This window comes from Diadema setosum, chromosome 7 (assembly GCF_964275005.1).
Source record: "Diadema setosum chromosome 7, eeDiaSeto1, whole genome shotgun sequence".
Classification (NCBI taxonomy): Eukaryota; Metazoa; Echinodermata; class Echinoidea; order Diadematoida; family Diadematidae; genus Diadema; species Diadema setosum.
In genome coordinates this window covers 18,550,934-18,575,918 of record NC_092691.1, presented here as the reverse complement: position 1 = coordinate 18,575,918, position 24,985 = coordinate 18,550,934, and the positions used below count along the sequence as shown (strand labels likewise).

The following is a 24,985-nucleotide window of genomic DNA, read 5'->3' as shown; positions in this document are numbered from 1 at the left end:
TGTGATTGTGTTTGTATTATTTCTTAGAAATGCTTAGATTCATGTTTCACCGTTGTTACATGCATCAAAATGAACACCACCTTGCCATTGCATTGTTCCTTATATACTTAAGGAATTGTGTGTGTGTGTGTGTGTGTCTATGTTTGTGTGTGTTTACTAGTATATCGCATGCTTATGAAGTTTCTGTAGGCCGAGATGATCTATCATGGCAGCAGTATTATTTCCAGTCAATCAATAATTTTGTTTGTCAGCAAACAGATGCTCTGATTTGACGCCGATTGGGAGAAAATATCTTTTTGATTGATTGATTGATTGATTTATTTATTTATTTATTTATTTATCTATCTATCTATTTAGATATTCATTCATTCATTCATTTATTCATTCATTCGTTCATATATTTATTCATTTCGTTTTGTTTTCAAAGTTTACCCCTTTCTGTAAAAACAAGGCATAACAAAACAAAATCTGATTTACACAAGACTGATACAAAATGACATACGAAAATGCAGTCAAGTTAAGATACAAATTGAATACAAAATTAAGATTATTAAAAAGAAAAATAGATTGGAAGCGAAACGTCATTCACACAAAGGCTCGGAAAACATTCCAGTCTGAATTATATCTCCCTAAATGTAGTTCATACAAAGAGAAGAACACACAGGAATATCAATTGAAATTCTAATGACCTGTCTATTTAACAATTTAACCAGATGATTCCGATTGGTATATGTATCCAAGAGATATAGGCCTACCAATGTATTGCCGAAGTGTGGAAGTCGGGAGGAGGGGGAGTAAGGTGCAAATATCACTTAGTTTTATTCATCCATAACACACGTAATCAGTGGGAAACAGACATCATTGATACAGGATCAAGGACTTCTCATAATGACATACGGATTAAGACCTTACTTTCTAAATGGGAAGATATTGAAAATGTGATGATAATGCAGATATGCTGTGTTTTAACCCCACTGCTCCCAGAGCCACTCAACAAGTAGACCTGATACTAGCATTAGGGATCTAGATCCTACATGCATTACAGTTTGTTTGTGACATAAATCTCCAAACATCTTTCTCAACTGCTTCATGATTTGGTGTTAGAAATATTACATTATAGCAGGATCAATTTATTGTCATCGTCAACAATAACGACAAAATTATATCTGTTGGACGGCTGGGATATTTGTCATTTTGTGAAGTCTGTAGGCCCATAGGGCATTGTTACAACGTTCACACTAGTTTAGGGTCTGACTGTACGACCGATCTCACGGAATGTTGGCTGTTATATCATTAGAAGTAAATATTCTCATGTCATATTCATGTGCTCAAAACATTTAATTAACATTGGCATTGCAAAGGGAGCACAGTAGTGCAAACAAAGATATTTTTTTTAATGCTCCTCCAGCTTTCTGAACATTTTCCCATTTACCAGTACAAACTTGTAGATCCTACGAGAATTGAAATTTGTAGTGATACAGTACACTCCCGTTATAACGAACACGGTTATAACGAAATTCCGGTTACAACGAAGTAAAAATGGAGGCCGCAACATTGTCCACTCTATGTATTTTTGTTTATTTGTTTGGTTATAACGAAATTTCGATATAACGATTTAAGAGAACAGCCGGTTCCGAGGACTTCGTTTTAATGGGAGTCCACTTTACTTGTCAAAAGACTTTGCAAAAAAAAAAAAAAAAAAAAACCCGCTGTATTTTGTGTTTGTGTATATCATAATTATCATATTTTACGTTATGTTTATGAACAATTTGTTGGAGGTCATCACTGTTTTGAGTGAATGAAGATAGCAAAGAAACAGTTGGTAAACCTACGAATTCAACTTTCTCCTTTATTTCAATCTGTGATTCGTGCCTCTAGTACTACATTCGTTTTGTTAATTAGATCCGTGTAATATGCAGGCGTGACACTGAATGTTGAAAGCACGACTCTTGATATGTAGTTCACACAAGACAGCAGTCACACACAAATTCAATACGTACACACACATTAATACATTACGACGTTCATATGTGTGTGTGTGTGTGTGTGTGTGTATGTATGTCTGTGTCTGTGGTGGTATGTAACATTCCCTTATGTATACCCGTACATTGATATTTGTGGATCTGCATTTGGTTTATCTGTATGAGAGACTCTCTCCTCCTCTCTTATACTTCACTCTTCTCCCTCTCTCAATTCCATTTACATTCGTTAATCCTCTCTCTTTTATCCTTTAACTGCTTTACACTGTCTCTACACCATTTGGCTGTTATTGTCCGAACTCCTCTATATTTTTTCTCTACTTCTCAAACTTTCTCTTTTCAGCAATCGTTCGGCTGTGGTAAGATAACAGTTTTCCTCATCATACCTCACTCTCAAGAAATTTGTCTCTCCATAGCATTTCTCAACATCGGCTCGACTGTGACAAAGTAGAAAACCTAAGAACCACTCAGGGAAGCAGGTATAAATTTTGGAAAAACGTATATACAAACTGTACAGATTTTATTAACTCTGACTTTAGTAACCAGATTTTTTTCCCATCACCGTGAGATTATAATCTACCATCTTATTGGTCCATTTACATTTTCAAATTGACATTGTTTGAACAGAAATCCCATTAATGTTTTCAGATTCTCAGTCCTTTTCCAATTACCCGAGGACAAACTATGCCTCAATTTGTCATTGTAATGTTATATATTTTATAACATTTCTATAGAAAGAAGCGAATGGTTCTTCAGTTGCATATTTCCCTGTTTGTTTGTTTGTTTTTCTATACGCAACAGTTTATCATGAGCAAGAACTGAAGAGGTTGTTTTACTTTCTTGATGGCTGGCTATAATTTGTTTGAAAGATTGTGAAAAAAAAAAGACGTAAAATATGTCCTTTCTTTATATGAATTTCATTCACAGCATAGAGTCCAGTCCAACCTGAAAAGAAATGCTGAAACATTGGTTAATAATAATTATTTGCATCCGAGCCAAGATTTTCATGAAGTTATCATATCGAAATTTCATCAGATTCGCAAAATTCCTCCATTGTTTTATAAACATGCAATAACAGTGTGAGCATCATTTGCTGAGACTTGAATATACTCAGAATCATGACAAAATCTAGTGAAAAAATTCAATGGAGTACTTTATGGTATTCTTGTTTTCTTGTCGATGTTGTAACCAGTTAAAATTTTACATCTTCTTTTTTTTTACACTTTCGATCAGTGTCTATTGAACTTTGATTTTGTGCTTTTCAAATATTTGCAAATGTGAAGACACTTACCTTCTCACAGACATGAAATGCTTGTCATCCATTAGAGTGCCATAAAACTTACCTTCCGCTATTGGCTATATAGTAATCTATTTACACGGCTGTCACTGCAGCCCTCTGAATACGAAGTTCTTATATGCATAATTCTCAGAAGCGTTGTGGCATATGACAAATGAAAAATGCATTGGAGCACTTTATGGTTTCCTTGTTGTTGCTGTTGTTGTTGGAACCAGATAAAATTTCACATCTTGTTTGTTGTCCTTTCTGACATACTAGCATTGTTTTTCCAGTTTACTCCATAGTTTCGTTACTTTCTTGCACTATATCCAATCGGTTACCGCGTATATCTCATTGAAAGAGTTTATATGCCAGTATGACGTGCTTCATGCACCAGCTATGATTTTGCGCTTTTCAGATTTGCAAACGTAAAGACACTTGCCTTCTGTAAGTCATGAAATGCGTGTCAGCCCTCAGAGTGCCATAAAACTTACCTTCCGCTAGTGATCTATTTACACGGCTGTCACTGCAGCTCTCTGAATACGAAGTTCATCGAGAAAGGAGTGTAGAGGCGGTCGTTTGTCGGCATCGCAGGAACAGACATAATTCCCCATATCGAGTAAGCCTTCGATCTTGATTTCTTGGCCGACGAAGCCGATCAATCTGCCCAGCTGGAACAGGTCGCTCAACTGTGATGTTGGCTGGTTTTTCAGGGCACATTCGGGTGCGTAGTGGCTGTAATTCACACCCTGCTCGTACTCAATGACGGCCTCTTCGTTCATGTTCAGCTTTCTGGGAGCAAATGATGACATTCCAAAGTCAATCAACTTACCGTACCATCTGTCCTTCAAAACCAACAGAACGTTGTCCTCTTTTAAATCGTTGTTAAGAATGCCTATCTCGTGCATAGCCTTCAGCCCACAGACTACGTCGATAAGGATGTCATACCAGGCAACGGTTGTAAGTTCGGGTCCTTTTCCATCGAACTTGTCGGCGATGGAATGTGCCTTTCCAGTACTGGCATCGCCGAGAAACTCCATAGCCATAGATAGCTTATCCCCAGAGATTCGAAAGGCGCCGTAAAACTTGGGGAAATACTGCAGTCCGTCTAGGGCCATGTGAATGTCGATTTCTTTCTGGAAGTTCTTCTCGATCCGCTTTTGATTATCGATGGCAGTACTAGACGGAAGGGTGAGGATTTTGAGGGCCACAGGTGTACCAGTGGCGGCATGGCGATGGAGGGAGACCACACCAAAGGCACCCTTGCCAATCTCCTGACAACTTCCCGACGCATCCCACGGGACCAGATCGTCCTGGCTAACTACAGAAATATTTTTCGCTGGTGGGGAAAGATCCAAGGAGTGGGAAGCTGCACGACGTCTTGGTTGAGGACTGGTGGCATTTAGTCTGTCGGATGAATCAGCCACTTTGGTACCTCCCAGTGACTGTGACTGTCCAGGGTTAGAAATCTTGACAGTGGAGGAGGATTCTCGTGCCGCTTCTGACGATCCTGACAGGTGGACAGTCTGGACCTGCTTCGTAGCGAGATGAGGAGATTTTGTGTCTGATTCCTGCCGAGACTGAGGAGTCTGAGTCTCTACATCTGAGAAGGTAGGCTTTGGTGTCCTGAGATAGGCCTGTCATCAATTGAATAAAAGGGGGGGGGGGGGGGAAAAAAAGCTGCTGAAATAACCGTGACATGAAGATACGAATTTCAATTCACATTCTAAAACAGTGCATCAACCAAAACATATTCTTGGATCCTAAATTCCATTTAGACATTGTCCATAAATTTTTGTTAACTTGCAATAAGAAACAATAAAAAAGATGAACTACTGCAAAATGAGAGAATAGATCCAACCTTTGACTATACTCACACTTAAAATCTCTTCTGTCTCCTGGACTCTCAAACGCCCCTTCTCCAACTGCCTCTCCATCTCCTGCTTCTCCTCCTTCAGCGACCACCACGCCTTCTCGATGTCTTCGACGATTCGCTCATTACTTACCTTTATCCCTAGAGTTCTGGCCAAGTTCTGTTCAAGTGACAAACATGCATTCTTTATCTGACTTTTTCTGAATTAAGGTGTCCTCCATTCTTTGTCGATATACTTCTGCACACTTTTATTTGTTGATGAGTGGATTTGAGTGAATTTCTGTTTTGAACCCCGAAACTCGTTAATGCCACGACTCTCACAGAAAAGGAACATTCACATAATCGAAGAAAGTCAGAAAAGTTGGCTTTCTCTAGAGATCGACATCTATTGTAAGAAAATGAAAAAAAAAAATTCCATGTCAATTTTATTTCAATGAATGAAATCTACCATTTATATGAATAAGATTGAATGTTTTTGTGCACTTTATCTTGCATGGTCAAAACTCTTACCTCTAAATCAGACTCTATTTGATGATATCTTAGCCGACTTTCCTCCATCCTACTCGTCAGAGTCTGAAATTTCAAGAAAATTGAAAAGAAATGATTTATAAGAGCGAAACATGTTTTTTTTTTACATTTTAATCTAGTCTGCTCACATTTATATAACCAGAGGAGATTAGATTAATATCCACCGAACAATATAATGACCAAAAAAAAAAAATAATAATAATAATAATACGATGAACTCAAAGGAAAGATGCTTACGCGAATGTTATCCTCTGTGTTGTTTTGTTCCTGCTGGAGGTGTAGGATCTGGAGGAGCAAAGCACCAGTTAAGTTGAGGCCCGGAGGGGAGCCGGCAGACTTGATCCGCTCATGGCTTCGAGTGCGAATCACGAGGTCTTGCATGTTCTATTATAGGTGTGTTGAAATATTTTGATTTCGATATATTGTGTGACTACTTTCATTGTCACAAACTCCCGGTGGCTAATGACACCGGTTTCCGTCACTTATGAGCTTTTCATTGCATTAAACGTAAGGGTCTCTTCTCTCTGTTTTGTTGTTCCGTTGTGTAGATTTTTTTTTCTACAGTATTCTGTGTCTTCCCCGATGAAATATCATGTGTAAAACTTGCCTATAATGACAGTATTGATTTATAACTCCAATTCCTGCATAAATCTATTTATTTGCTATCCGTAATAACAATTTATAACGATCACCTTTACTCCGTATTTTTTGATTGCGAGCCAAAAAAAAAAAAAGTGAAATGAAATAGATAGATAGATAAATAAAATATTGAGCGAAATTCTAGTAATTACACGATGTATCTCTGGAAACATCTACTATTTCTTAAAATGACGAAAAAATATGTACAACCATTTGGCGCCAAATTGTCGGGTATACAAGTAGCTAAGTGTCGATTGTATGTACTCATGTATAGCGCGTATATTGTACGTGGTATATTACCACCTGTTCTGATCATTCTAGCTAAGTCGTGCAACATTTCATGTCATACATGTAACGTGAGTAAAGCCGACTCACAGATGTTCGAATCCGCGCCTTTCTGATGATCTCTTGGCTGAGAGGTTGAGATGGTGATGCACTCATCAACCAAAGAGAAAAGATTCGCAGAAATTCAAACATTCTGAAAGACAAATCAAGCAATTTAAAAATGCATGAGAGACCAAGTGTATTCAAGGTCCCCAGATCATATGCGATATATTGGAGAAGGGATTATCACATTTCTAACAACTATACCACTGTACCATCCTTCCAATATACACGATACTTTGGTATTGCTACTTTTGACCTTGAGGTGACTTTGAGAAAACTGAAAGCTGTATTGGCTCTCTTAAATGCCGACAAAATCCAAGATTTCCGGAACGGAACCTATCTATTTTATGATATAAGTGGAAAAGAGGGTTTATGTTTACCTTGAAGCAAATTCGCTGGCGAAATAACCGAGATTCTGAGAAGAAATGAGGAAATTTCAAGAGAAATTTCTGAGAATAAGTGTACTCAAGCGAGAAGCTCAGTTATCACTGCCTTTTGTTGACACAAGCTGGAAGGACGTCTCCAAGGAGTTCAACGCGTCATGCATGACACGCAAGTGTCTGACAGCGCTCTTGCTACAAACTCCAATCACGGGAAAGATGATATAGAGCCATGAGCATAAAGGTTAACTTTCAACCAATCGGGTACGTTGTTAAAAATCAGATGTCAAAGGTTGCTACGCGCAAAGATAAGCGCGTACTGAAAACGGGGTCATACGCGTAAGTAAGTTTGTCAAACCGTATTATAGGATCCGCCCAAATACATTGAAGATGAATCAGTTATTCAATACAGAATGTAATAAGGAACTGCTAAATCTAGCTAAATTTTCGATAGAGATAATGAAGATCCATTTAACATAAAACTTTAGTATTGTTCCCTTTTTGATATCTTAATTCTGTTATTTCATTATTATGTATATATACTGTACAGTTGTGTTTCGTCGGTTTTTTTTTTCCTTGTTTGTATATATATTTAATTATTTGGGTTGTTTTGTTTTGTTTTTCACTCTTTTTAAATCAATCTCATATTGTAACAGTGTCTTGAATTCGATCCAGATAGAAATTATAAATGATAATGCTAATACCCGGTGTTGCCTAGCAGAAATTTTAATCAATATAATCTAAGATATTTAAAAAAAAAACCCATCTGCATACTTTGATATATTAATTAACCACATACATACTCAGTCAAGATTTTCATTCATGCATACATGCATCTATTCTATTGTTGTTTTTACTGCTGATTGTAAATAATGTAAATAGTTTATCAAACGCATTTCGTTCAAGATTTTCGCCAATTATATCAAATGTATATTATCTACTGTGCTTTGCTGTTGATTTGTAAATAATGTAAATAGTAGTTATAAATTGTATTTTTCTTCGTTTTCGTGTTATTACTCTGTGCTATGATTTGATTTTCCCCAATACTCTATATTTGAGTGACATGGGAAAATAAAAAAACATTGTCATTGTCATTGTCATTGTCATTGTCATTGTCAAACTGCGTATTATAAATTCGATACTGAGGTACACTTCACAAAGACCTTGTTCATTCATTTGTGTACTGCGTAATGTACTAGTCAAACGGAAATTGAGGCGTGCACGTCACAAAGAGCTTCTTCATTCATCCCATTACTGAGTAGTTTTTTTTTTTTCTCTACAATCAAATTACAAGTTGGTTGAAGATTTTTGTTTTCGAATAACTGCACGTTGCATTTGTCTTATTTGCAGCGTAACTGCATTTTATTACCTCCGCCATTAGGTGAAATCTACGGCTAGCCGGTGGTATGTTTTCGGTTCCGCCCGTTTGTCTGTCTGTCTGTCTGTTTGTCTGTTAGTGTACAAGGTAACTCGAGAACGGATTTTCACATTTGCAGGATGGAAAGAAACGATTAAAATTTGGGGTTATGAAGCAAGGTGTTTCAGGGGTTCCGCAGACCCCCCCCCCTTTTTTGCCAGCATAACAAATAAAAATGAAATTAAAAAAAAAGTAAAACAAAAACAGACAGACAAAAATGAAGGCACCAGAAATATATTTTCTTCGCCCCTGATGTGTACGGCACTGAACATAAACTTGAACCTGAAAAGGTCTACTTTTTCTAATTCTGACTCCCCCCCCCCCCATAAAAATCTTAGTTATGGGCCTGTTGTGTCTGTTTTGTTTCTGTGATGAGTAGAGATTCATGTTTCACCTTTGTTTCAAGCGTCAATTTGTTAACTTCATATCGCCATTGTATTGTGCCTACATTTGTTCATGGTTTGATTTTGTTTTGATGGTAGAAGTGTTTAGGAACCTTCTGTAGGTTATTTAGCATCATTAGGAATGTCCCCAGTCCTTTGCTTGACAGCAAATTGAAGCCTTTCCTTGGCTCTACGGGGAATGCTAAATCATATACGATAACTTCAGGGGAGCAGGTCAAATAAAGAGAAAAACATACAGTTGTAATTTTGTTCATTATCTCGTTTATAATTTCGGTGGATGAATCAGATTGGTGTGTGCAGTCAAGAGATAATATATTCGACAAAGTGTGACCAGATATGAAAGAAGTGCGAGTATATTCAGAAGAGAGAGTAAATTGTGGAGAAATTTAGTTTTCTTAACCCATTGCACATGCTGTAACCACCTGTACTATATGTAACATTTTTGGAGTATTCAAGGGACAACATTCAACATTTTAATACATACATCGATAGTACGTACCATATATAGATTTGTGCAATTTATTGTGATCCATGAGCGTTATTATAAACCAATATAAGCCTACTCTCTAAACACCCAAATATAATCCACTGAACAAGGATGTTAAAATAGGAGTCTCACATACCAATATTCCAGTTATGTAGCGATGTAATTCCATTACAACATACCACTTGCTTGACAAGTTCACCTGTGTTGAATTTATGCATGCTTTCTGACTTCTTTTTTGTTTGTTTGTTTTGGGTTTTTTTGGCTTCCTTGCGCACCCAATTATGCATTCTTATGTGAAGATGCTGTTCCATCTTCCTTGTTCATTGTGATTTGTTAGGAATTTTGAAAGCATTCTTATCAATCACCCTAATCACCATCAAATCTCAAACTCGGAACCTTGTAAAGCCAATCTGTAGTTGTTCAAGTACAAAAGTCTGGATATCATCCGAAGGTTTCTTTTAACAGACATCACATAGACGCACGGCCAACTATACTACTCTTTATGAAATGAGGGTTAAGATCTAACTATGCAGATCATAGGAAGATATTTACATTGTGATAATACTGCATTTATGTCGCATCTTAAACTCTGCCATTACCGAATCCATGTAACCTGCACTTGCGTTAGAAATTAATTGGAGTGTTTTTGTTTGGGGAAAACACGTCATACTGTAAAAGAGGACATATTTGCGGTGTTGAAATTTTCGCGCATTTCGCGCAATCAGAAACTAGCGCGAAAATAAAAGCGCGCGAATATTTTTGCTTGCCATATTATGTTCCTGTATAGTGTTGATACCGAGGAATTAAAAACACGCGAAACTCTTATCTGGCCGAGTGCGAAAAACTTAGTCGCGCGAAAATATCCACTTTTACAGAATAGCTGCCACAGCTACTTAGCGTATTCGTGATAGGGTGTTTCAAGCATTGCTGTATAGCAGGAACAATATATCATCACCTTAAGCAGCAAGGAGGAGGAGATCAGTCAGTTGTTATTCTATGTGTTAATGCAGAATACATTGTTACAACATCTACCACTGTCTCTTGGTCTGATTGTACAGCTGCCCAGGCAGACAATATGACAGGTGTTCTCAGAAGTATTCGGTTAACGTGGGCATGGTTAATGGAACGAAGTGTAGCTGCCACTCGAAATATTTGTTTTGTGGCTCACACCCTATCTCTCTCCCCAACCCCTTCTATCCCCTCCCTCTCCCCAAAAAAGGTAATAAAAAAAAAAATCAAATATGCATATATTTCTTTTTTTTGTTCCGACGTTGGATAATGTACAATAGTTGGACCAGAGAGTACATGCCCACAACGTGTTTCATGACAAGAAGGTTTCCTTTATCAAAATTTACTCTGGAGTTTTCTACCATTTTCTACCATTTTGCCTGTAGGATGATATAACTGTATACGAATATGCATATATGCACGTGTGGATTATCATATTCACATGATATAGGTATGTTAATATATTCATGGGGAGTGTAGGCCGAATTTACTTTGATTATCAAAGATGCCTATAACTGTAAAGCGCATAGAGACCGTACCGTGTAGAATGCGCTTTTATATTACGATATATATATCATTGTTGTAATTTACAAATAAAAACTCACACAGAAGTACAAAAATGTTCTCATAAGTATTCATTCTGAACACAAGGGATGGTGAATAAGTGCCAGAAACAGCAAGAAAACCTTATCTCTTCATCTTTGAAACTTACAGCTAGAGTACATAAGATAGGTTAGTCACATGAAACATTTGAATTACGAATAAAACGCAATGAATAAAAACAACAACAACAACTGTCAATCGTGCTGGAACTGTATATCATAATCTGCGACTTTATTACATATTCTGCTCAAATTTATACAACACGATTCTCATAAAACTTAGTATCGCAAAATATTTCTATAGCAAAAGAACACTACACAACCAGCTCAAGCACACGCGTGGGCACAAAACAAGGTTCTGGATCAACCGCTAAGGCTACATACATTATGAAACAAAATGAGAAGTTGCTCAAATGAAGGTCAAAGGAATAAAACATCTAAGAAATTGCAGGTTACTTACAAGTTCTTTACGTGAGTGTCTGATGTATTTGAATCGGTGACAGCAGTAACGCGTGTTTGGCAAATAACATCTCGAGTTTAGCACATGCATACTTTAGTTAGAATTTTCAATCTTTTCAATAAATATATTATATTTCAACTACAATTCAAATTTGGCTCATACGATTCTAGGGATATCTTTCCTCTGATATGTAAGTCACACCACCAAAGCAAATATGTAATAACTCTTTTTTTCTTTAAAAATAAATATTTGTAAGCCTTTAAACATTGATATGTTTTTGTAATTATTTACAGCTGCATTTTTCTCTCTACTGCAAAGCACAAATTACACAACTACATAAGGCTACGATAAAGTGCATAAAATTACGACCTTTAGGTAAATGTTTGTTAGAGTTATGAGCATACACAATTCACAGCATATTCTGGCTTAACTCCAACTTAAACTTCGACATGAATATCAAGATTGAACTAATGAGACATTTTGTACAATGCTGCTTGGTCCGTCAAAACTAATTTGCAAATTACATTGAACGCCGTTTTCTCCTTGTTTCTTTATATGCCGCTACGAAATTCTACATGTTCTTCTTTTTTTCCCCGCCTGGAACATGACAAATTGCACTTGAAAACATTTTGCATTGCGTGGCTCTATTCTAATTTTCTGAGATTGGCGAATTTTGCTTTCGTGGTAAATGTTCACATTAATTCTAATAGATCTGAACGAAACAAGCAAAATCAACTTACTTGCCTATAACTGAGAAATGAGAAATTGATAAACAGATTGGTAGATAGATAGATGATAGTAGATAGATAGATATACAGAAGGATAGATAGAGAGACAGACAGACAGATGGACAAAAAAATAAATAAAAGAAATATATGTGTGCGAGGGAAAAGCGTGCTTATAGTGCTGTGACTGATCCTTTTTTATTGAGCTGCAGAAATCAAGACATGCTTAACTTCCAAATGAAATGATTAGACGTACGGACGGGTTTCAGGGCATGATCATCAGGGGCGGCCTGTTTCCTTTATGAGATGTGACGCAATGTGCTATTAGATGTGCTGTTGTTACTATTCAGTAATTTTCAATTCATCCTTACTCAAGACATGCTCACTCATCGTGTCTGCAACTCTGTATGCAAAAGTATTTGTGGAATCACGTTCTTCTTCATTGATGTATAACTTTGTGCCTTGTTCGGAAACTATTATAGTATTGCGCGGATCATCGATGTTGCTGGCGAAATAGATTTGACATTTGAAACAATCACTTTAAGAAGCATACAATATATCACACCTTAAACGATTTCAAAGCTTATGTTTAGCTTGCCGTCATCTGGAAATAACTCAAGTATTGTATTATAATGATTAGGAGTGAGATAGTTGTTGTCTTGGTTGTTTGTTTGTTTTTAACTATACTTGCTGAAAATATTACTATTGTAACTGAAGCTAGTCTGAACCAATCACGTAATCTCCCTCTCCGAAAAATAGTACTATGAGGACGAGCAGATACATGTGGCACGGTTGTTGTTTGTGCAGATCTTATTTTGACTAATCAAATTGTCTTTCCTTCCAGATGCTCTATAGTTTACTGAAAGATTAAAGTGCACCTTGGTGTACCGTTTTATGTTTTTCTTTAGAGCCATAGTGATCTCTGTATCAGCATCGAAGGATCTATCAGCGATCATATTTTCTCTATATCTCATTGCCAAGGCTGCTGGATGTGGTTTCGAACTTCCAAACGCGATTCACACCGATGTCGGCCACGTAGACGGCACCTTCGGGAGGATACGTGGCGATGTCATGGACCACGCCGAATATCTGAGACAAGCAGGGTAAAGCGAAGATATCAAAGTTGATGAGTGTAAGTTAAACTTTTGACTGCTATAGTCACAGAGAATTACAGCTATGTTAGATCATGTTGGATTCGAACATACTTTTATAAAAACAGAGCCTTCCATGGTCGCCAACATGATGATTATTATTGCACAACATATTTGATATTAAAAGTATAAGTTCTCTCCTCTTGAAGAAATTAACTTGAATTTTGCAACAGTCCCGAGAATGTAGGATGGTCATGTCACGTTTGACGTAATCATCATCTTTATACAACTAGCTGAGATCAGGACTACTAGGACCAGGACTACCAGGACTACTACTACTGCAACGAATACTACTACTACTTCTGCTATTACCAGGATGATTACTGGTACTACGATAATAACAATGGAATCAACAAGGATGATAACATTTATGATCGTGTTTATCAGATTCATAATAATTACGTATTGCAACATGGCTAATTATCTAGATTCTGAATTTACACAATTTGACATTTAAACATGTCGCAGACATGCTTTCGAACGGTTATGCGTGCATGATAATTCCTATATATATCATTTCTAGCAAGGATGCCCAATTGCTGTGAAAAAATGAATAATTTAAATTTCCTCCAGCCGAGTTAGTGTACCTTCGGGTATGGGTCCCATGTGCTGAGGATTTCGCCCCTCTCCAGTTCGACAGTGAATCCCAGTGGCGGGAGCTCCTCGCCTTCATCAGGACCGTTCACGGCGTACAGGACATCTAGATGAAAGGGACAGGGAGTATAATAATCATACCACTAACTCATTGGATTGACTCATTTAATGAAGTGTAACTCTTTCACAGCTAGAGTACCATTCAATTTTGACTTTAGTTTTGACACAGCATTTACTTTCGTAAGATTTAATTTAATGTATTAAATTTAATAGTCTGAAGTTAGATATTGGTTTTGTCGAAAATACAGTGACCAAAGAAAAGCTCACCTTGTTGGAATTAGTTGTGCTAGATAGTAAAGATAAAATAACCATGGCAACTAAAAATGAACTCGGTACCTTCGTCGTCGTTGTAGGCGATGGCATAGATCTCGTTGCCGAAAGCAGGCGATGCGATCTGGCGCTCCAGGGAACCTGTAGTCAGGTTGAAGCACTGAATGCGCGCGTTTTCCCGGTCAGCCACGCAGATGATGTCTCGCGACTCGATGATAGCAAGACTGTGCGGGATCTGGAACGACCTCATCGGGGACCAGGGCGGTACGAGTTCTAACAGAAGGGAGATAAATATGATTTGGGAGAGAGAACCAGGAAGGAAGAGAAACAATGATATATAAGAGCCGAGGCAATTATGTGGAGGAAGAGGACAAAAGCTTCTAAGAAAATTTTTAATCAAAATCTTTATATTAGTCTCTCATAGTTGTGATGTGACTACCCGCTATTTGTAACCATAACTGTCGGGTAAATTCGGTAGTTTTGAACAAACATATATATATATATTCATATAAATATCAAACAATATTCTCACCTCCTGGAATCTTTCCTGCCGTTATCTCCATTAAAAACGTTCCATTATGGGTGAATTTTAGTACGCGGTTGTTACAATACCTGCAACATTGAAACAAGAAGAGAAATATACGTGATGGAATTTTCAAGTTTACGGACACCCAAATTACCACATCCTATAAGCTGTACGTTCAGTCAATATTCTTTCAAAATAACAATTAAAATACCCTCAGTGACTATTAAAAACAGAAAGCTTCAAACGAAACCAAGAATTTCAGATTTCTCGCATGTGGTCACTGTAGTTTGCAGGATGAAAAAAAAAATTCAAATGAAGACAAAGTAGAGTGTATAAGGTATGTACTTTACTCTTCGAATAATTTCGCGACTATTTTGAAGCTTTCACCTCATGACGGTTGTGTTAGATGATTATGTAAGTATGAATGTGCACGGTCTCAAAGGATATGCATGGAAAGTTTGTTGTTACGTATCTCGTCTTGTCCTGCATACGCTATCAATGCAAAGTTGGATGATCACGAAAGAATCGTGAAAAACATATCGACTACTTTTGAAATGTAGCAGCTCTTCTCACAACCAGACATACTCATAGAGAAATGACTCTTAAATCTTTTCCGAGACCTTCTACAAACTACTGAGAACACTACAGACTAAACAATGACACCTTTTGGAGAAGAAGTCTATTAAACTACATGCGGGCTATTATAACACATTTCAAAATATCTTTTAATAGTTTTAAACAATGACAGTATACTTCTCTTTACCGTATCAGGAATCCCCGACTAAATATTGATTAGTGATAGGGCTAGAGTAAAGATTGGGGTTAGGGTTAAGACTCAGTTCATGATTAGGATTAGGATTATGGTCAGGGAGAGGTCTGGGGTAAATGTCCGGGGGGTAGTTTTTATAGAATTCTCTTAATAAAATGCGGTCTTTTATAAGCAAACTGTTGTGTATGTTGAAAGTCTAGCCCTTTTCGTCCAGGGATCGTCACTAAACTGAATAAGGGGAGGTTGATGAGGGACATTATGTCTCGGTTTATATCTTTCGATCTTTCATAATGATAATGATGAAAATCTTGTAATGTTGTGGATGATTATAACTATTGAGTCACGATAATGATGGTAACAATACATAACAAATAGAAAATTATACGAATAAATAAATACCAGTACTTCATGAATAGACAGTATAAATTCATGGATAAAGATATGGATGTACATGGAGTGATCTAAAATGAGCTCTACGATTTGTGCTGGAGAGTGATGGCGCATAAATGTTATCTCTTAATATTTCGCAGACTCGGCAGATAGGGTGAAGGAACATTGTGTGCGTCTGAAAGACCCAAGTCTCTTACCCGTCAGCCACGTAGATTTCGCCCGTTCTGCTGTCGACCGCCACGTCAGTGGGTTTGCAGAACTGGTCCAGGTCGTTGCCCGGGTCGAAGGCCTTGCCGAGCACGAGGGTCGGTGTGCGAGAACCCGCCGGAAACTTGAAGACTTGGTGGAGCGCGACGTCAGTCAGCCACATGTTATCGTGGGCGTCGATGTACAAACCATGAGGCATGTAGAATCTTTTTAAGTGGACAGAAACAAAGAGATCTCGAACCAACTCCTTTTTACTGCAAATACGTGATACATTTAAATATCACATCAATAGTTAACAATACAGTGAGGAACTGCAACATGTAACTCTACGAGCAATCTTGTCTTGCAATATATTAGAAGCAGGTATACCTGAAGCCATCGTTGCCTGTCTAATTTTTCGATGACTTATCGAGCAGGGGAAAAACATCAAGAAGCCCAAGAGAAACTATATGCGGATACATGTTTTAGACATGAATATAATAGGGATACATCGACGTGATATGAGCTCTAGTTACTAAGCATGCATAAATCCACGTACTTTGCAAAGTATTTCACTCGAAATAAAACAACATTAGTGTATCTTATAAATATCTAGTTACTGCGTGATGTCAGTAATCTCCATGACGATTGTCTTTCCGCCATGTAGAATGCAATTTGATCCAAGTAGCAGTCAAAATTGGTTTCATTTTCTCTACATAATTATGTATTCTGATATCTGATCACACTAACTTCGTCATTTGTCGTTTGCTTGTTAGTTCCACATGGGAAAATCCTTTTTTTTTATGTGGAGGAGGGCTGTTACGCTCGTAGCGTTAAATTCTCTGACGGTATAATTGGCAGACATGTATCGTTATCAAATATGATTGTTCACTTTTATCATTAGTGCAAATATATTGATATGTTACATTCGCTTCATACAACTTTTTCCATTTCGTTTTCTTGTGAGGGCTTTTCTAATCAAAGACTGTCCAAACAACACAAAACAGACAACATGTTAAATCGACCAATATCTGACATTTTTACGTGAGTCTCGTTTTCTATTCAATTTCTCTTCTTTTTTCCTCAAATATTGAAGTGGAAGTGGACTAAAAATGTGACGAATAAAATCTAATCATCAATGCAATGCGTGTCTGGTTTATGCATTATAGATTTATCAGTACCACAATAAAACTTATTTCATGTGAACACAGCCATAAAGCGCTAAAAAAAAAAAAATTCCCACTGACATGAAGATTTTCCCATTTTTTTTTTAAAGCTGAACCAGCTTAATATCGTTTGGCTTAGGTGTACATAGTATATCTATCGTAACTACAATACCAGCACCCCAACGAATCCCACCTCGACTCAGCCCCCTGCCCCGTCATTATCCCCTGCCCAAGCTGTAAAAAAACTTTATGATCAAGACATGTGTAATTCTACACTACATGACAGAGTATATAGTACAATTGTTAATTCGGGCAATGTTGTGACAGCTTTGGTATATTGCATATGTTTTTTAATCATTAAGTAATACCTTGCAATAGCAAATCGTCGGTAAGCTTAAATACGCTTCTATCGTCATTTTATAGACTTGCAGCAATACCATGAATACATAAATTCTTCCGTAGATGATAAAATACAACATTCATGGAGAGTGTTAAATGATGCGTTACTGAAATCATAACATGCCTCATTTTCGGTGATGTACAAAGTGGCTTGATCTATTACAGATATAAGATTAATTGTTGTACTTTGCCGTAGTTTCATAATATTTCCGCAAAATGTGAACCTAATGAAATCTTACTTAGATGTTAAAATGTTCGATGGTTCGTAAAATACTCTTTATTCCCCCCCCCCCCAAAAAAGTTTGTTTCAATGAATTCTTTTTTGGCAATTTAGTTCTAAATGCCATGAATGCAGCAATATCTAATTTCATTGATGTGTTTTATTCAATTCTTTACTTTTATTTGCTTTGTATATACTCAAGTGATATTCTTTGACCTTTGTTTCAAATCCGAACTCAGGGGGCATGCCATACCGATTATGATTATAGTCTTACCGATCACTGCCCCAAGAAGTGAGGACTTCGCCGGTGCCAGGGTCAAGGGTTACGATGACGTCATCAGGAATAGGTTCATCCAACAGGAAGTTGTTCTCGTCATCAAAGACCCTGCGTAGCGCATGACAAAACAGAGTTGCGTGAGAGTACTTTGAATGACACAATGGAACGTGGTGAATGGTGTAGTAGTCTATACGGCAGACCGAGGTCATATTTGACCGGACTCTTTTGCCAGGCATCTTAATGGATCGACACAAAGTTTTACCCGTGTAGACAACCAAAAACTCAGAGTAACGTATTTACCAATTCAAACGAATCTATTCCCTGCCTTAACAATAATGATAAAAATATAGGTGTTTAACTCAGCTTCTAGACATCTCTTGAGGTCACCTCAAAAGGTACTTGCATTTTTTTTTTTCGTTTAATTCGTAGCAATTTATATCACCCTGCAAGTTTGAAATCACTGTAACGTCTCATGGATCTCCTCTTTTACTCCAGTGAATTCGTTCTTGTTATCGACAAGAAGGAATGCGTGGCTTGAAGTTCAGAAATGAATATAAATCACTCTCTGTCATACAATGGTGTAAATAATGACAGAATATCCAGCGCTAATGTAGGGCCTATAAGTCTTTTCAAACACTCGAACTTCCATATCCATATTTCTGATATTAAGGTGCGTTTTATAGTTCATCGTTATTTTGAATAGACAACGTGGTAGAACGTTAGTACGATTATGTATGGCAAACACTATTGCCATCACACGACCAGTGTGACGACGGTACGTTTTGCATACTTTGCCTCCCCCTTCCCCAACCCCCTCCCCCCCCAAAAAAAAACCCACAAAAAACAAAACAAAACAACAACAACAACAACAACAACAACAACAACAGCAACAACACTTTGCTTTGTATGACAAGAATCTGATCAGTCTAACAATAATGCAGTCGTCATGCTCTCACCCGTCTTTCCATTGACGACCGGCCCGGTGAACCAGGGAGAGTTTTCCACTGGAGTCTGTGGCAATACCGGCCACCTGACCGATCTCCAGAGCTTCGTCACGCGGCCACCAGCCACGAAGGACCATGCCATAGGCCTGAGCACCGGCGGAGTTCCACAGGTCCTATCGATGCAAAGCCGGATGCCCATTATTTCACCTCTTACGGTGTTAACCATAGTAACATCTTTAACAACCAGCTACTAATATGAATACACACGCACACACACACAAACACACACACATACACACATATTTTTATTTCATTCATTTATTTAAGCACGGCAACATACTAGAGTACTTCGATCAGTCCGAAGACTGAAGTACGTTGCCGTGGAAAAGTGGAAATGTCAGAAATAATGACCAGCTACTGAAAGTGTTGTGAAAGAAAAAGAAAAACCACAAATAGATCTGTAAAACAAATCCAAGAACAAAAATCAAACATTATGGGGGAAGTTGGTGTGTAATACCTACAAGGGACAATAAAATTATGACTTTGCGTCAAAACAGAGAACGCTAGTGTGCCACTTTACCTGTAGTCTGGCCATCCAGTCGGCTGAGCTAGCATAGACCGACCCTTCATCACCGTAGTTATTCATGTACGAGTCACCTCCGATTCTGTTCTGGTAAGACTGGTCGATCCCTTGGTCGCTGTAGTACTCGTCCTGGTTCAGGAACTCCGACATCGAGATGGACTCGTCGGCACCGTAATCGATCCGGGGTACCCTGCTACTCATCCAGTCCGTGTTCTGCTCCAGAATCGACCACAGTGACGACTGCGAGTACTCGTCGCCAATATCTTCTTCGACTGCCAGGCTGCTGCTGCTCGGCAAAATTTCAACCTCCTCCTCCTCTTCTTCTTCTTCTTGCATCCCGTTTACCTCCTCGTCTCCTTCATCGGGGCCCTCTTCCTGCTGCTCATTCACGGCTTCGTCCTCGTCTCTGTCCTCGTCCTCGTCCTCGTCCTCCGCCATGTCGATGAGTGGTTTTGGGTCGCAGCTTGGGCTCTTGAGTGCTCCTGAGTAGTAATTGACCGTCTCGATGATGCCTGTCTCCTCAGTGCTACCATTACCATTGTGACGTCACAAAAAAGAGACATTAACAATTTAAATGATGGGGCCTTGGAATGATAGAATGAGGACATGAACGAATCAAGGCGCAGGCGAGATTCATGACTAGGCCCGCGGAAATTTTTGATTTGTTTGTTGTTGTTTTTTTTTTATTGTTTTTTTTTTAAGTGTGTGTGTGTGGAGGGGGGGGGGGGGGGAGGGGAGTGCACAGTGCTCGTGGTCGTGGTTGGGTCAATGTTCCTTCCACTCCCCCCCCCCCCCCCCCACTCCCTCCCTCCTTTGATGGGGCGAACCCATGGAATAACCTGGGGCTTCTTGTGTGTGTATGTGTGTTTTCCAGAGCAAAACTTTTTTCTTTTCCCTTTTCTTTTTGAGGAGGATTGGGTAGATGGGTGCAGCAACCAATCACCCAATACCCCCTCCCCTCTTCCGCGACCCCTGCATGAATATGAAGGTTGAAAATAAAAATGATAGGGAACTGGCATAAATTCACCCTTTCATCGTGATGAAAAAGATGAAATGTTTCAGCCAAAATACAACACAGGCAAGTATATCCGATACGGTACATTAAACGTGTGTTCATTGCCTTTAAATTACATATACGTACACCTAAATTTAAATGGTTCATTGTTCTATTGAATGCAATAGTTCTTAATAGATCTACTGTTTTCTACCCGGGAGGCTCTTCACATAAAACTATCTGAACCATATTTCTTTCTAGGTACCATGATATAGCAAATGATAATTTCATCAAGAATATTCAATAGTCCAAGAAAATTATATAATATACATTATAATGTAACTACTTGTATATCTTGGATATATATATATATTAATACAACGTACGATAAACTAATATAAGGAGACATTCTTCTACATATAAAAAGTCAATTTCAAGCTAATTTTGAGTAACGCTAATGTAAGTAAATGATTACTTACTCAGAGGGCATCAACTTCAGCTGTAATCCGGAAGAATCTGAAAATCCACCTTTAAAGAAATAATCAACACCATAAAAGTGTATCGGGTGATACTTTGTCTGCTTTGCAATGTTTCAATCGTGAAAAAAGATAAATTTCACAAACGTCACTGAAAAGTTGAGCGAAGTGACGACAAGCAAATCGAATCACACTTGAAAACAGATCCTGTAAGAGGTCATGTGGGCAGCCTATAGGGAAGAGGTCAGGGTATACTAGTATAGAGGAAAAAAGAGAAAAAATATTCTCGCGAGTAAAAGCCTCCAATTGAGGAATATAAATATCTGGATATCTAACCTTGGACATGTTGTGAGTACCAGTTACCGTGATCGAAATCTTTGTATTAAAAAATAGAAACATGATGACAGATGACATTTGTTTTAATCTCGAAATTGCCTGAGACGCACTTCTCAAGTGCATCTTTATTTCATGATCAATCTCATCTCACATTATCATGACACCATGTGAGTGTTTTGTTTTCAAATCGTTTATTTATGCAACTTTGCAATTTATTCATGTACCTGCAACTGTCATTCATCCGTTTTTGCGTTACAAATTGAGAAGACACCTTAAAACAAGAAAATATAGATTTATATCAATATGCGGTTTTCTAAAGCATGCAACTGAACTGGATGATTATTTACTCTCATTGTAATCAATTATGTCTGACAACAATACAGCGTAAATGCAGACATCTTTTGTAACATTGCAAGCTGGAACGATGTAGACACGCAATCTAAGCCCACAGCGATCTTGGCATCTAGATCGTGGTATTTAGAGGGCAACAGCTCATCTCGCCTTACTTCACATTTTGTTGCCAGTTTCTTTCAAAACCAAATGACGCATGTTCATGTTATATCTTAAAATTACTGTTTGAATACAATTATTAGACACGCTACTCAATAATAAATTTTGCTACATGTTGTAAACACAACAGTATCCCATGCTAAATGTATGGTTTTCTTAATTTGAATACAAAATGGAATAGGTGTGATATCCTTATATTTTGTTTAGTATTCGCAAAATTCGGGTGGTCATAACCCAGGATTAGTTATATTCGTGTAACCACTATATGCTGTAAATGTCTACCTACCATCAACATATTGCACCATTAAAACGACATTATGAATGAATGCCCCTCCGACTGTGATAGCTTCACCCTTTGCGAGGTAATCGTCGCATCTGTCTCGCGTCCATTCGTACATCAGAGCTGTAGGACCGTGGCATATTCCACTCCTGTTCTGAGGGGTGCAAGACCTTATTTGATGGGGAAAAAAAAAAGAATATGAGAAGTAATAAAATAAGTGTCACATGAAATAAGTTACACTTTGTGCTCCCTCATGCTGTATTCATCAATATTTCAGATTATCTTCATTACTTATGAAATTAATTTCTCTCACACTGTTACAACGCTCTTAAGAATTTTTCCCCCGCAGTACGCAATTCACTGCATTGTGACAATAATTCCCAGAATCATCTGAGCATTATAAATCTTCCACAATGGCGCGAAAGCCCGAGTAAGAAGACATCACCAACATATTCTCGATGAATAAAAGCGAGCACCAGGGATATAGCGAAACATTTTTTTTTTTTTCACCCAGCACAATTCAGTAGGATAAGGTGATACTTGGGTGACTGTACAAAGACTTTTGTTTCATAGTCATTCTGCATGTGGGGAGGGGGATACATCAGATGTCCAAAATCATTTGGTTTTCAACACGGGAAGCAGTGTAGCTCGGACTCTACTCTCATTGTCATTATCGGGTATTGTACACTTTCGTTCATTCACAAGATATTTCTCGTTACTTCTCTGCCTGTACAGATTGTAACCAAAGGGGTTTGATGTACAGAGAGAAAACGAGTAAGCCATTAACAGAGAACATGAAAGGAACGTCAAATGATATTGACACTAGCCTTTAATGTATATTCTAAGTGAGCCGAGAACTTGAGACAATGGAATAACAGTGATACAATACTATATCTAGTTGATGTGATATGATTTTATTTGGTATTTCTATTTTTCATATCTGCAGAACAACAGATCGTTCAGTGCAATATATAACTTACATGACTGATATTTATACTGTTGTACAACTAATGTCTTATATAACATTTTTATTTTGACGTCATTATCTTATTATTAAATAAGATTATGCTCCTTTTGTAGTGGTTGGCCGTCTCTTCAAATTGAATATCTATTTGATACAATATCTCATTAATTCAGAAAAAAAGCATGAAAAACATTTTACACAATGAAAGTGGCGGAAATTTACTATCAGCTTTAAAGTTGTAGATATCACTGATTTGATGTGAGTCTGCGTTGTTGTATTCCTGCTATACAAAAGTACATTCATTAATTTGATACACTGCCGATGGCTTGAAACGCGAGCTTATGCTGGCGTAACGAAGAAATATTTTACAGATGAAATGACCATTCAAAGAATTGACTCGCCTAAAGTTATGTAACATGTCTACACCCTAAACTTGAAATCAAGGGATTTGTCTGTAGCACATCATTAATTTCGCAAATACGTAATATAGATATTATATCTTTAAAGTGTCGAAATGAATCGGAGCAGTGATTACCAGTAGTCTTTATTGCTGGCCGCTTTGTCCGGGCAACCATAGAGAGCAATGTGCATGACCGACTCCCGGTTGATCAGCGGGCTGAAACCGACTGGGAATGGAGAAGACATATAGACCAGTGACTATTAAGACAGGACCATCAGGGTGATTTTACGGGACGACACAGACCATTAGCTGTCTATCCCGTCTGAGATAATTTGAGGTAACGATGTATCAGCGACCTTGTGACGTGAATGTGCGGTCTGCTTTATAATCCACATAAGGTGAGAATGTATAGGTTGACAGCGTAGTTTGGTTCACCAAAATGTATTTCGAGAGAAACTATTCATACTTTGTTATAAATGTTAGAGGGATAAGTTATAAGAAATTTGTATAGGCTTATAGCCAAAGCCAAAAACGAAGGACCCTAACAAACCTTGATCTGGTCAAACTCAAAGCCACTGCCAAACGTTCCAGAGTTCCAGGAACAAAGAATTGAGAGATGAATTTGCGCTTTAATATGGAAAGTGCATTTCAACTCTGTGATTATTGAAATGTTAGCCTTTGAGAGATTCTGGTCAACATTAATTATGGCAATATGACGAACAAACTGCATGCAAACAAACAAACGCGAAGAAATAGACAAGTTCACTTTATCCAAGATGCACAAATATTTTCGGTTTTATTTTCATTTTCAATTTCAGTTTTCCTTTTTATTCATTTCTGTAACTTTTTCTTTCAAGAATACAATGTACAAACAACTCCAATAACATAGAGATTATGGTAAGATTAGATTTTCTATGATAATCAAGCTTTCCCAAAAATCAATAAATCATATAGATATAAAATACAATACGTTGTTTAATTTTCTTATTTATGACATACGTTGTTTAATTTTCTTATCCATGACATTGAAGAATGAAATGAATTAGTTTTGCGGAGTATACTAAATGATTATTTATTTATCTATTTATTCATTTATTCATTCATTCATTCATTCATTCATTCAATCATTCATTTATCCATTTATTCATTTGTTTGTTTTTGCTGTTGCTTTCCGTGAATGATATCGTGTACTCGATCTGTTGACAGGTTGACAATAATACAGATCGGGGCCCTGTTATAAAACTTGTTATCAAAAACAAGTTACGCTAGTTGTTATAAGCTACTGAAATCCTTGCATCTGATTGGCTGAGCGCTAATTTGTCATA

At 37.6% G+C, this 24,985-nt stretch overlaps 1 protein-coding gene and 1 long non-coding RNA gene across 2 annotated transcripts in view; one reads left to right on the top strand and one right to left on the bottom strand.

The window, feature by feature from the left end:
* The first annotated feature begins 2,202 nt into the window (after positions 1-2,202).
* On the top strand, positions 2,203-17,259 carry LOC140230946 (uncharacterized). Its single transcript, XR_011901424.1, has 4 exons — positions 2,203-2,458; positions 5,933-6,049; positions 13,147-13,297; positions 16,066-17,259. It is a non-coding gene; the product is annotated as an uncharacterized lncRNA (long non-coding RNA).
* LOC140230944 (uncharacterized) overlaps positions 13,119-24,985 on the bottom strand; it is a 38,433-nt gene continuing 26,566 nt past the window's right edge. The window contains exons 3-13 of the mRNA XM_072311085.1: positions 23,796-23,886; positions 22,303-22,466; positions 21,174-21,222; positions 19,698-20,226; positions 19,130-19,290; positions 18,171-18,281; positions 16,123-16,338; positions 14,773-14,852; positions 14,307-14,513; positions 13,904-14,016; positions 13,119-13,254 (exon numbers count right to left, since the gene is read on the bottom strand). Coding sequence (XP_072167186.1) covers positions 13,129-13,254; positions 13,904-14,016; positions 14,307-14,513; positions 14,773-14,852; positions 16,123-16,338; positions 18,171-18,281; positions 19,130-19,290; positions 19,698-20,226; positions 21,174-21,222; positions 22,303-22,466; positions 23,796-23,886 — 1,847 coding nt within the window. The 3' untranslated portion in view covers positions 13,119-13,128. The remainder of the gene's footprint in view (positions 13,255-13,903; positions 14,017-14,306; positions 14,514-14,772; positions 14,853-16,122; positions 16,339-18,170; positions 18,282-19,129; positions 19,291-19,697; positions 20,227-21,173; positions 21,223-22,302; positions 22,467-23,795; positions 23,887-24,985) is intronic.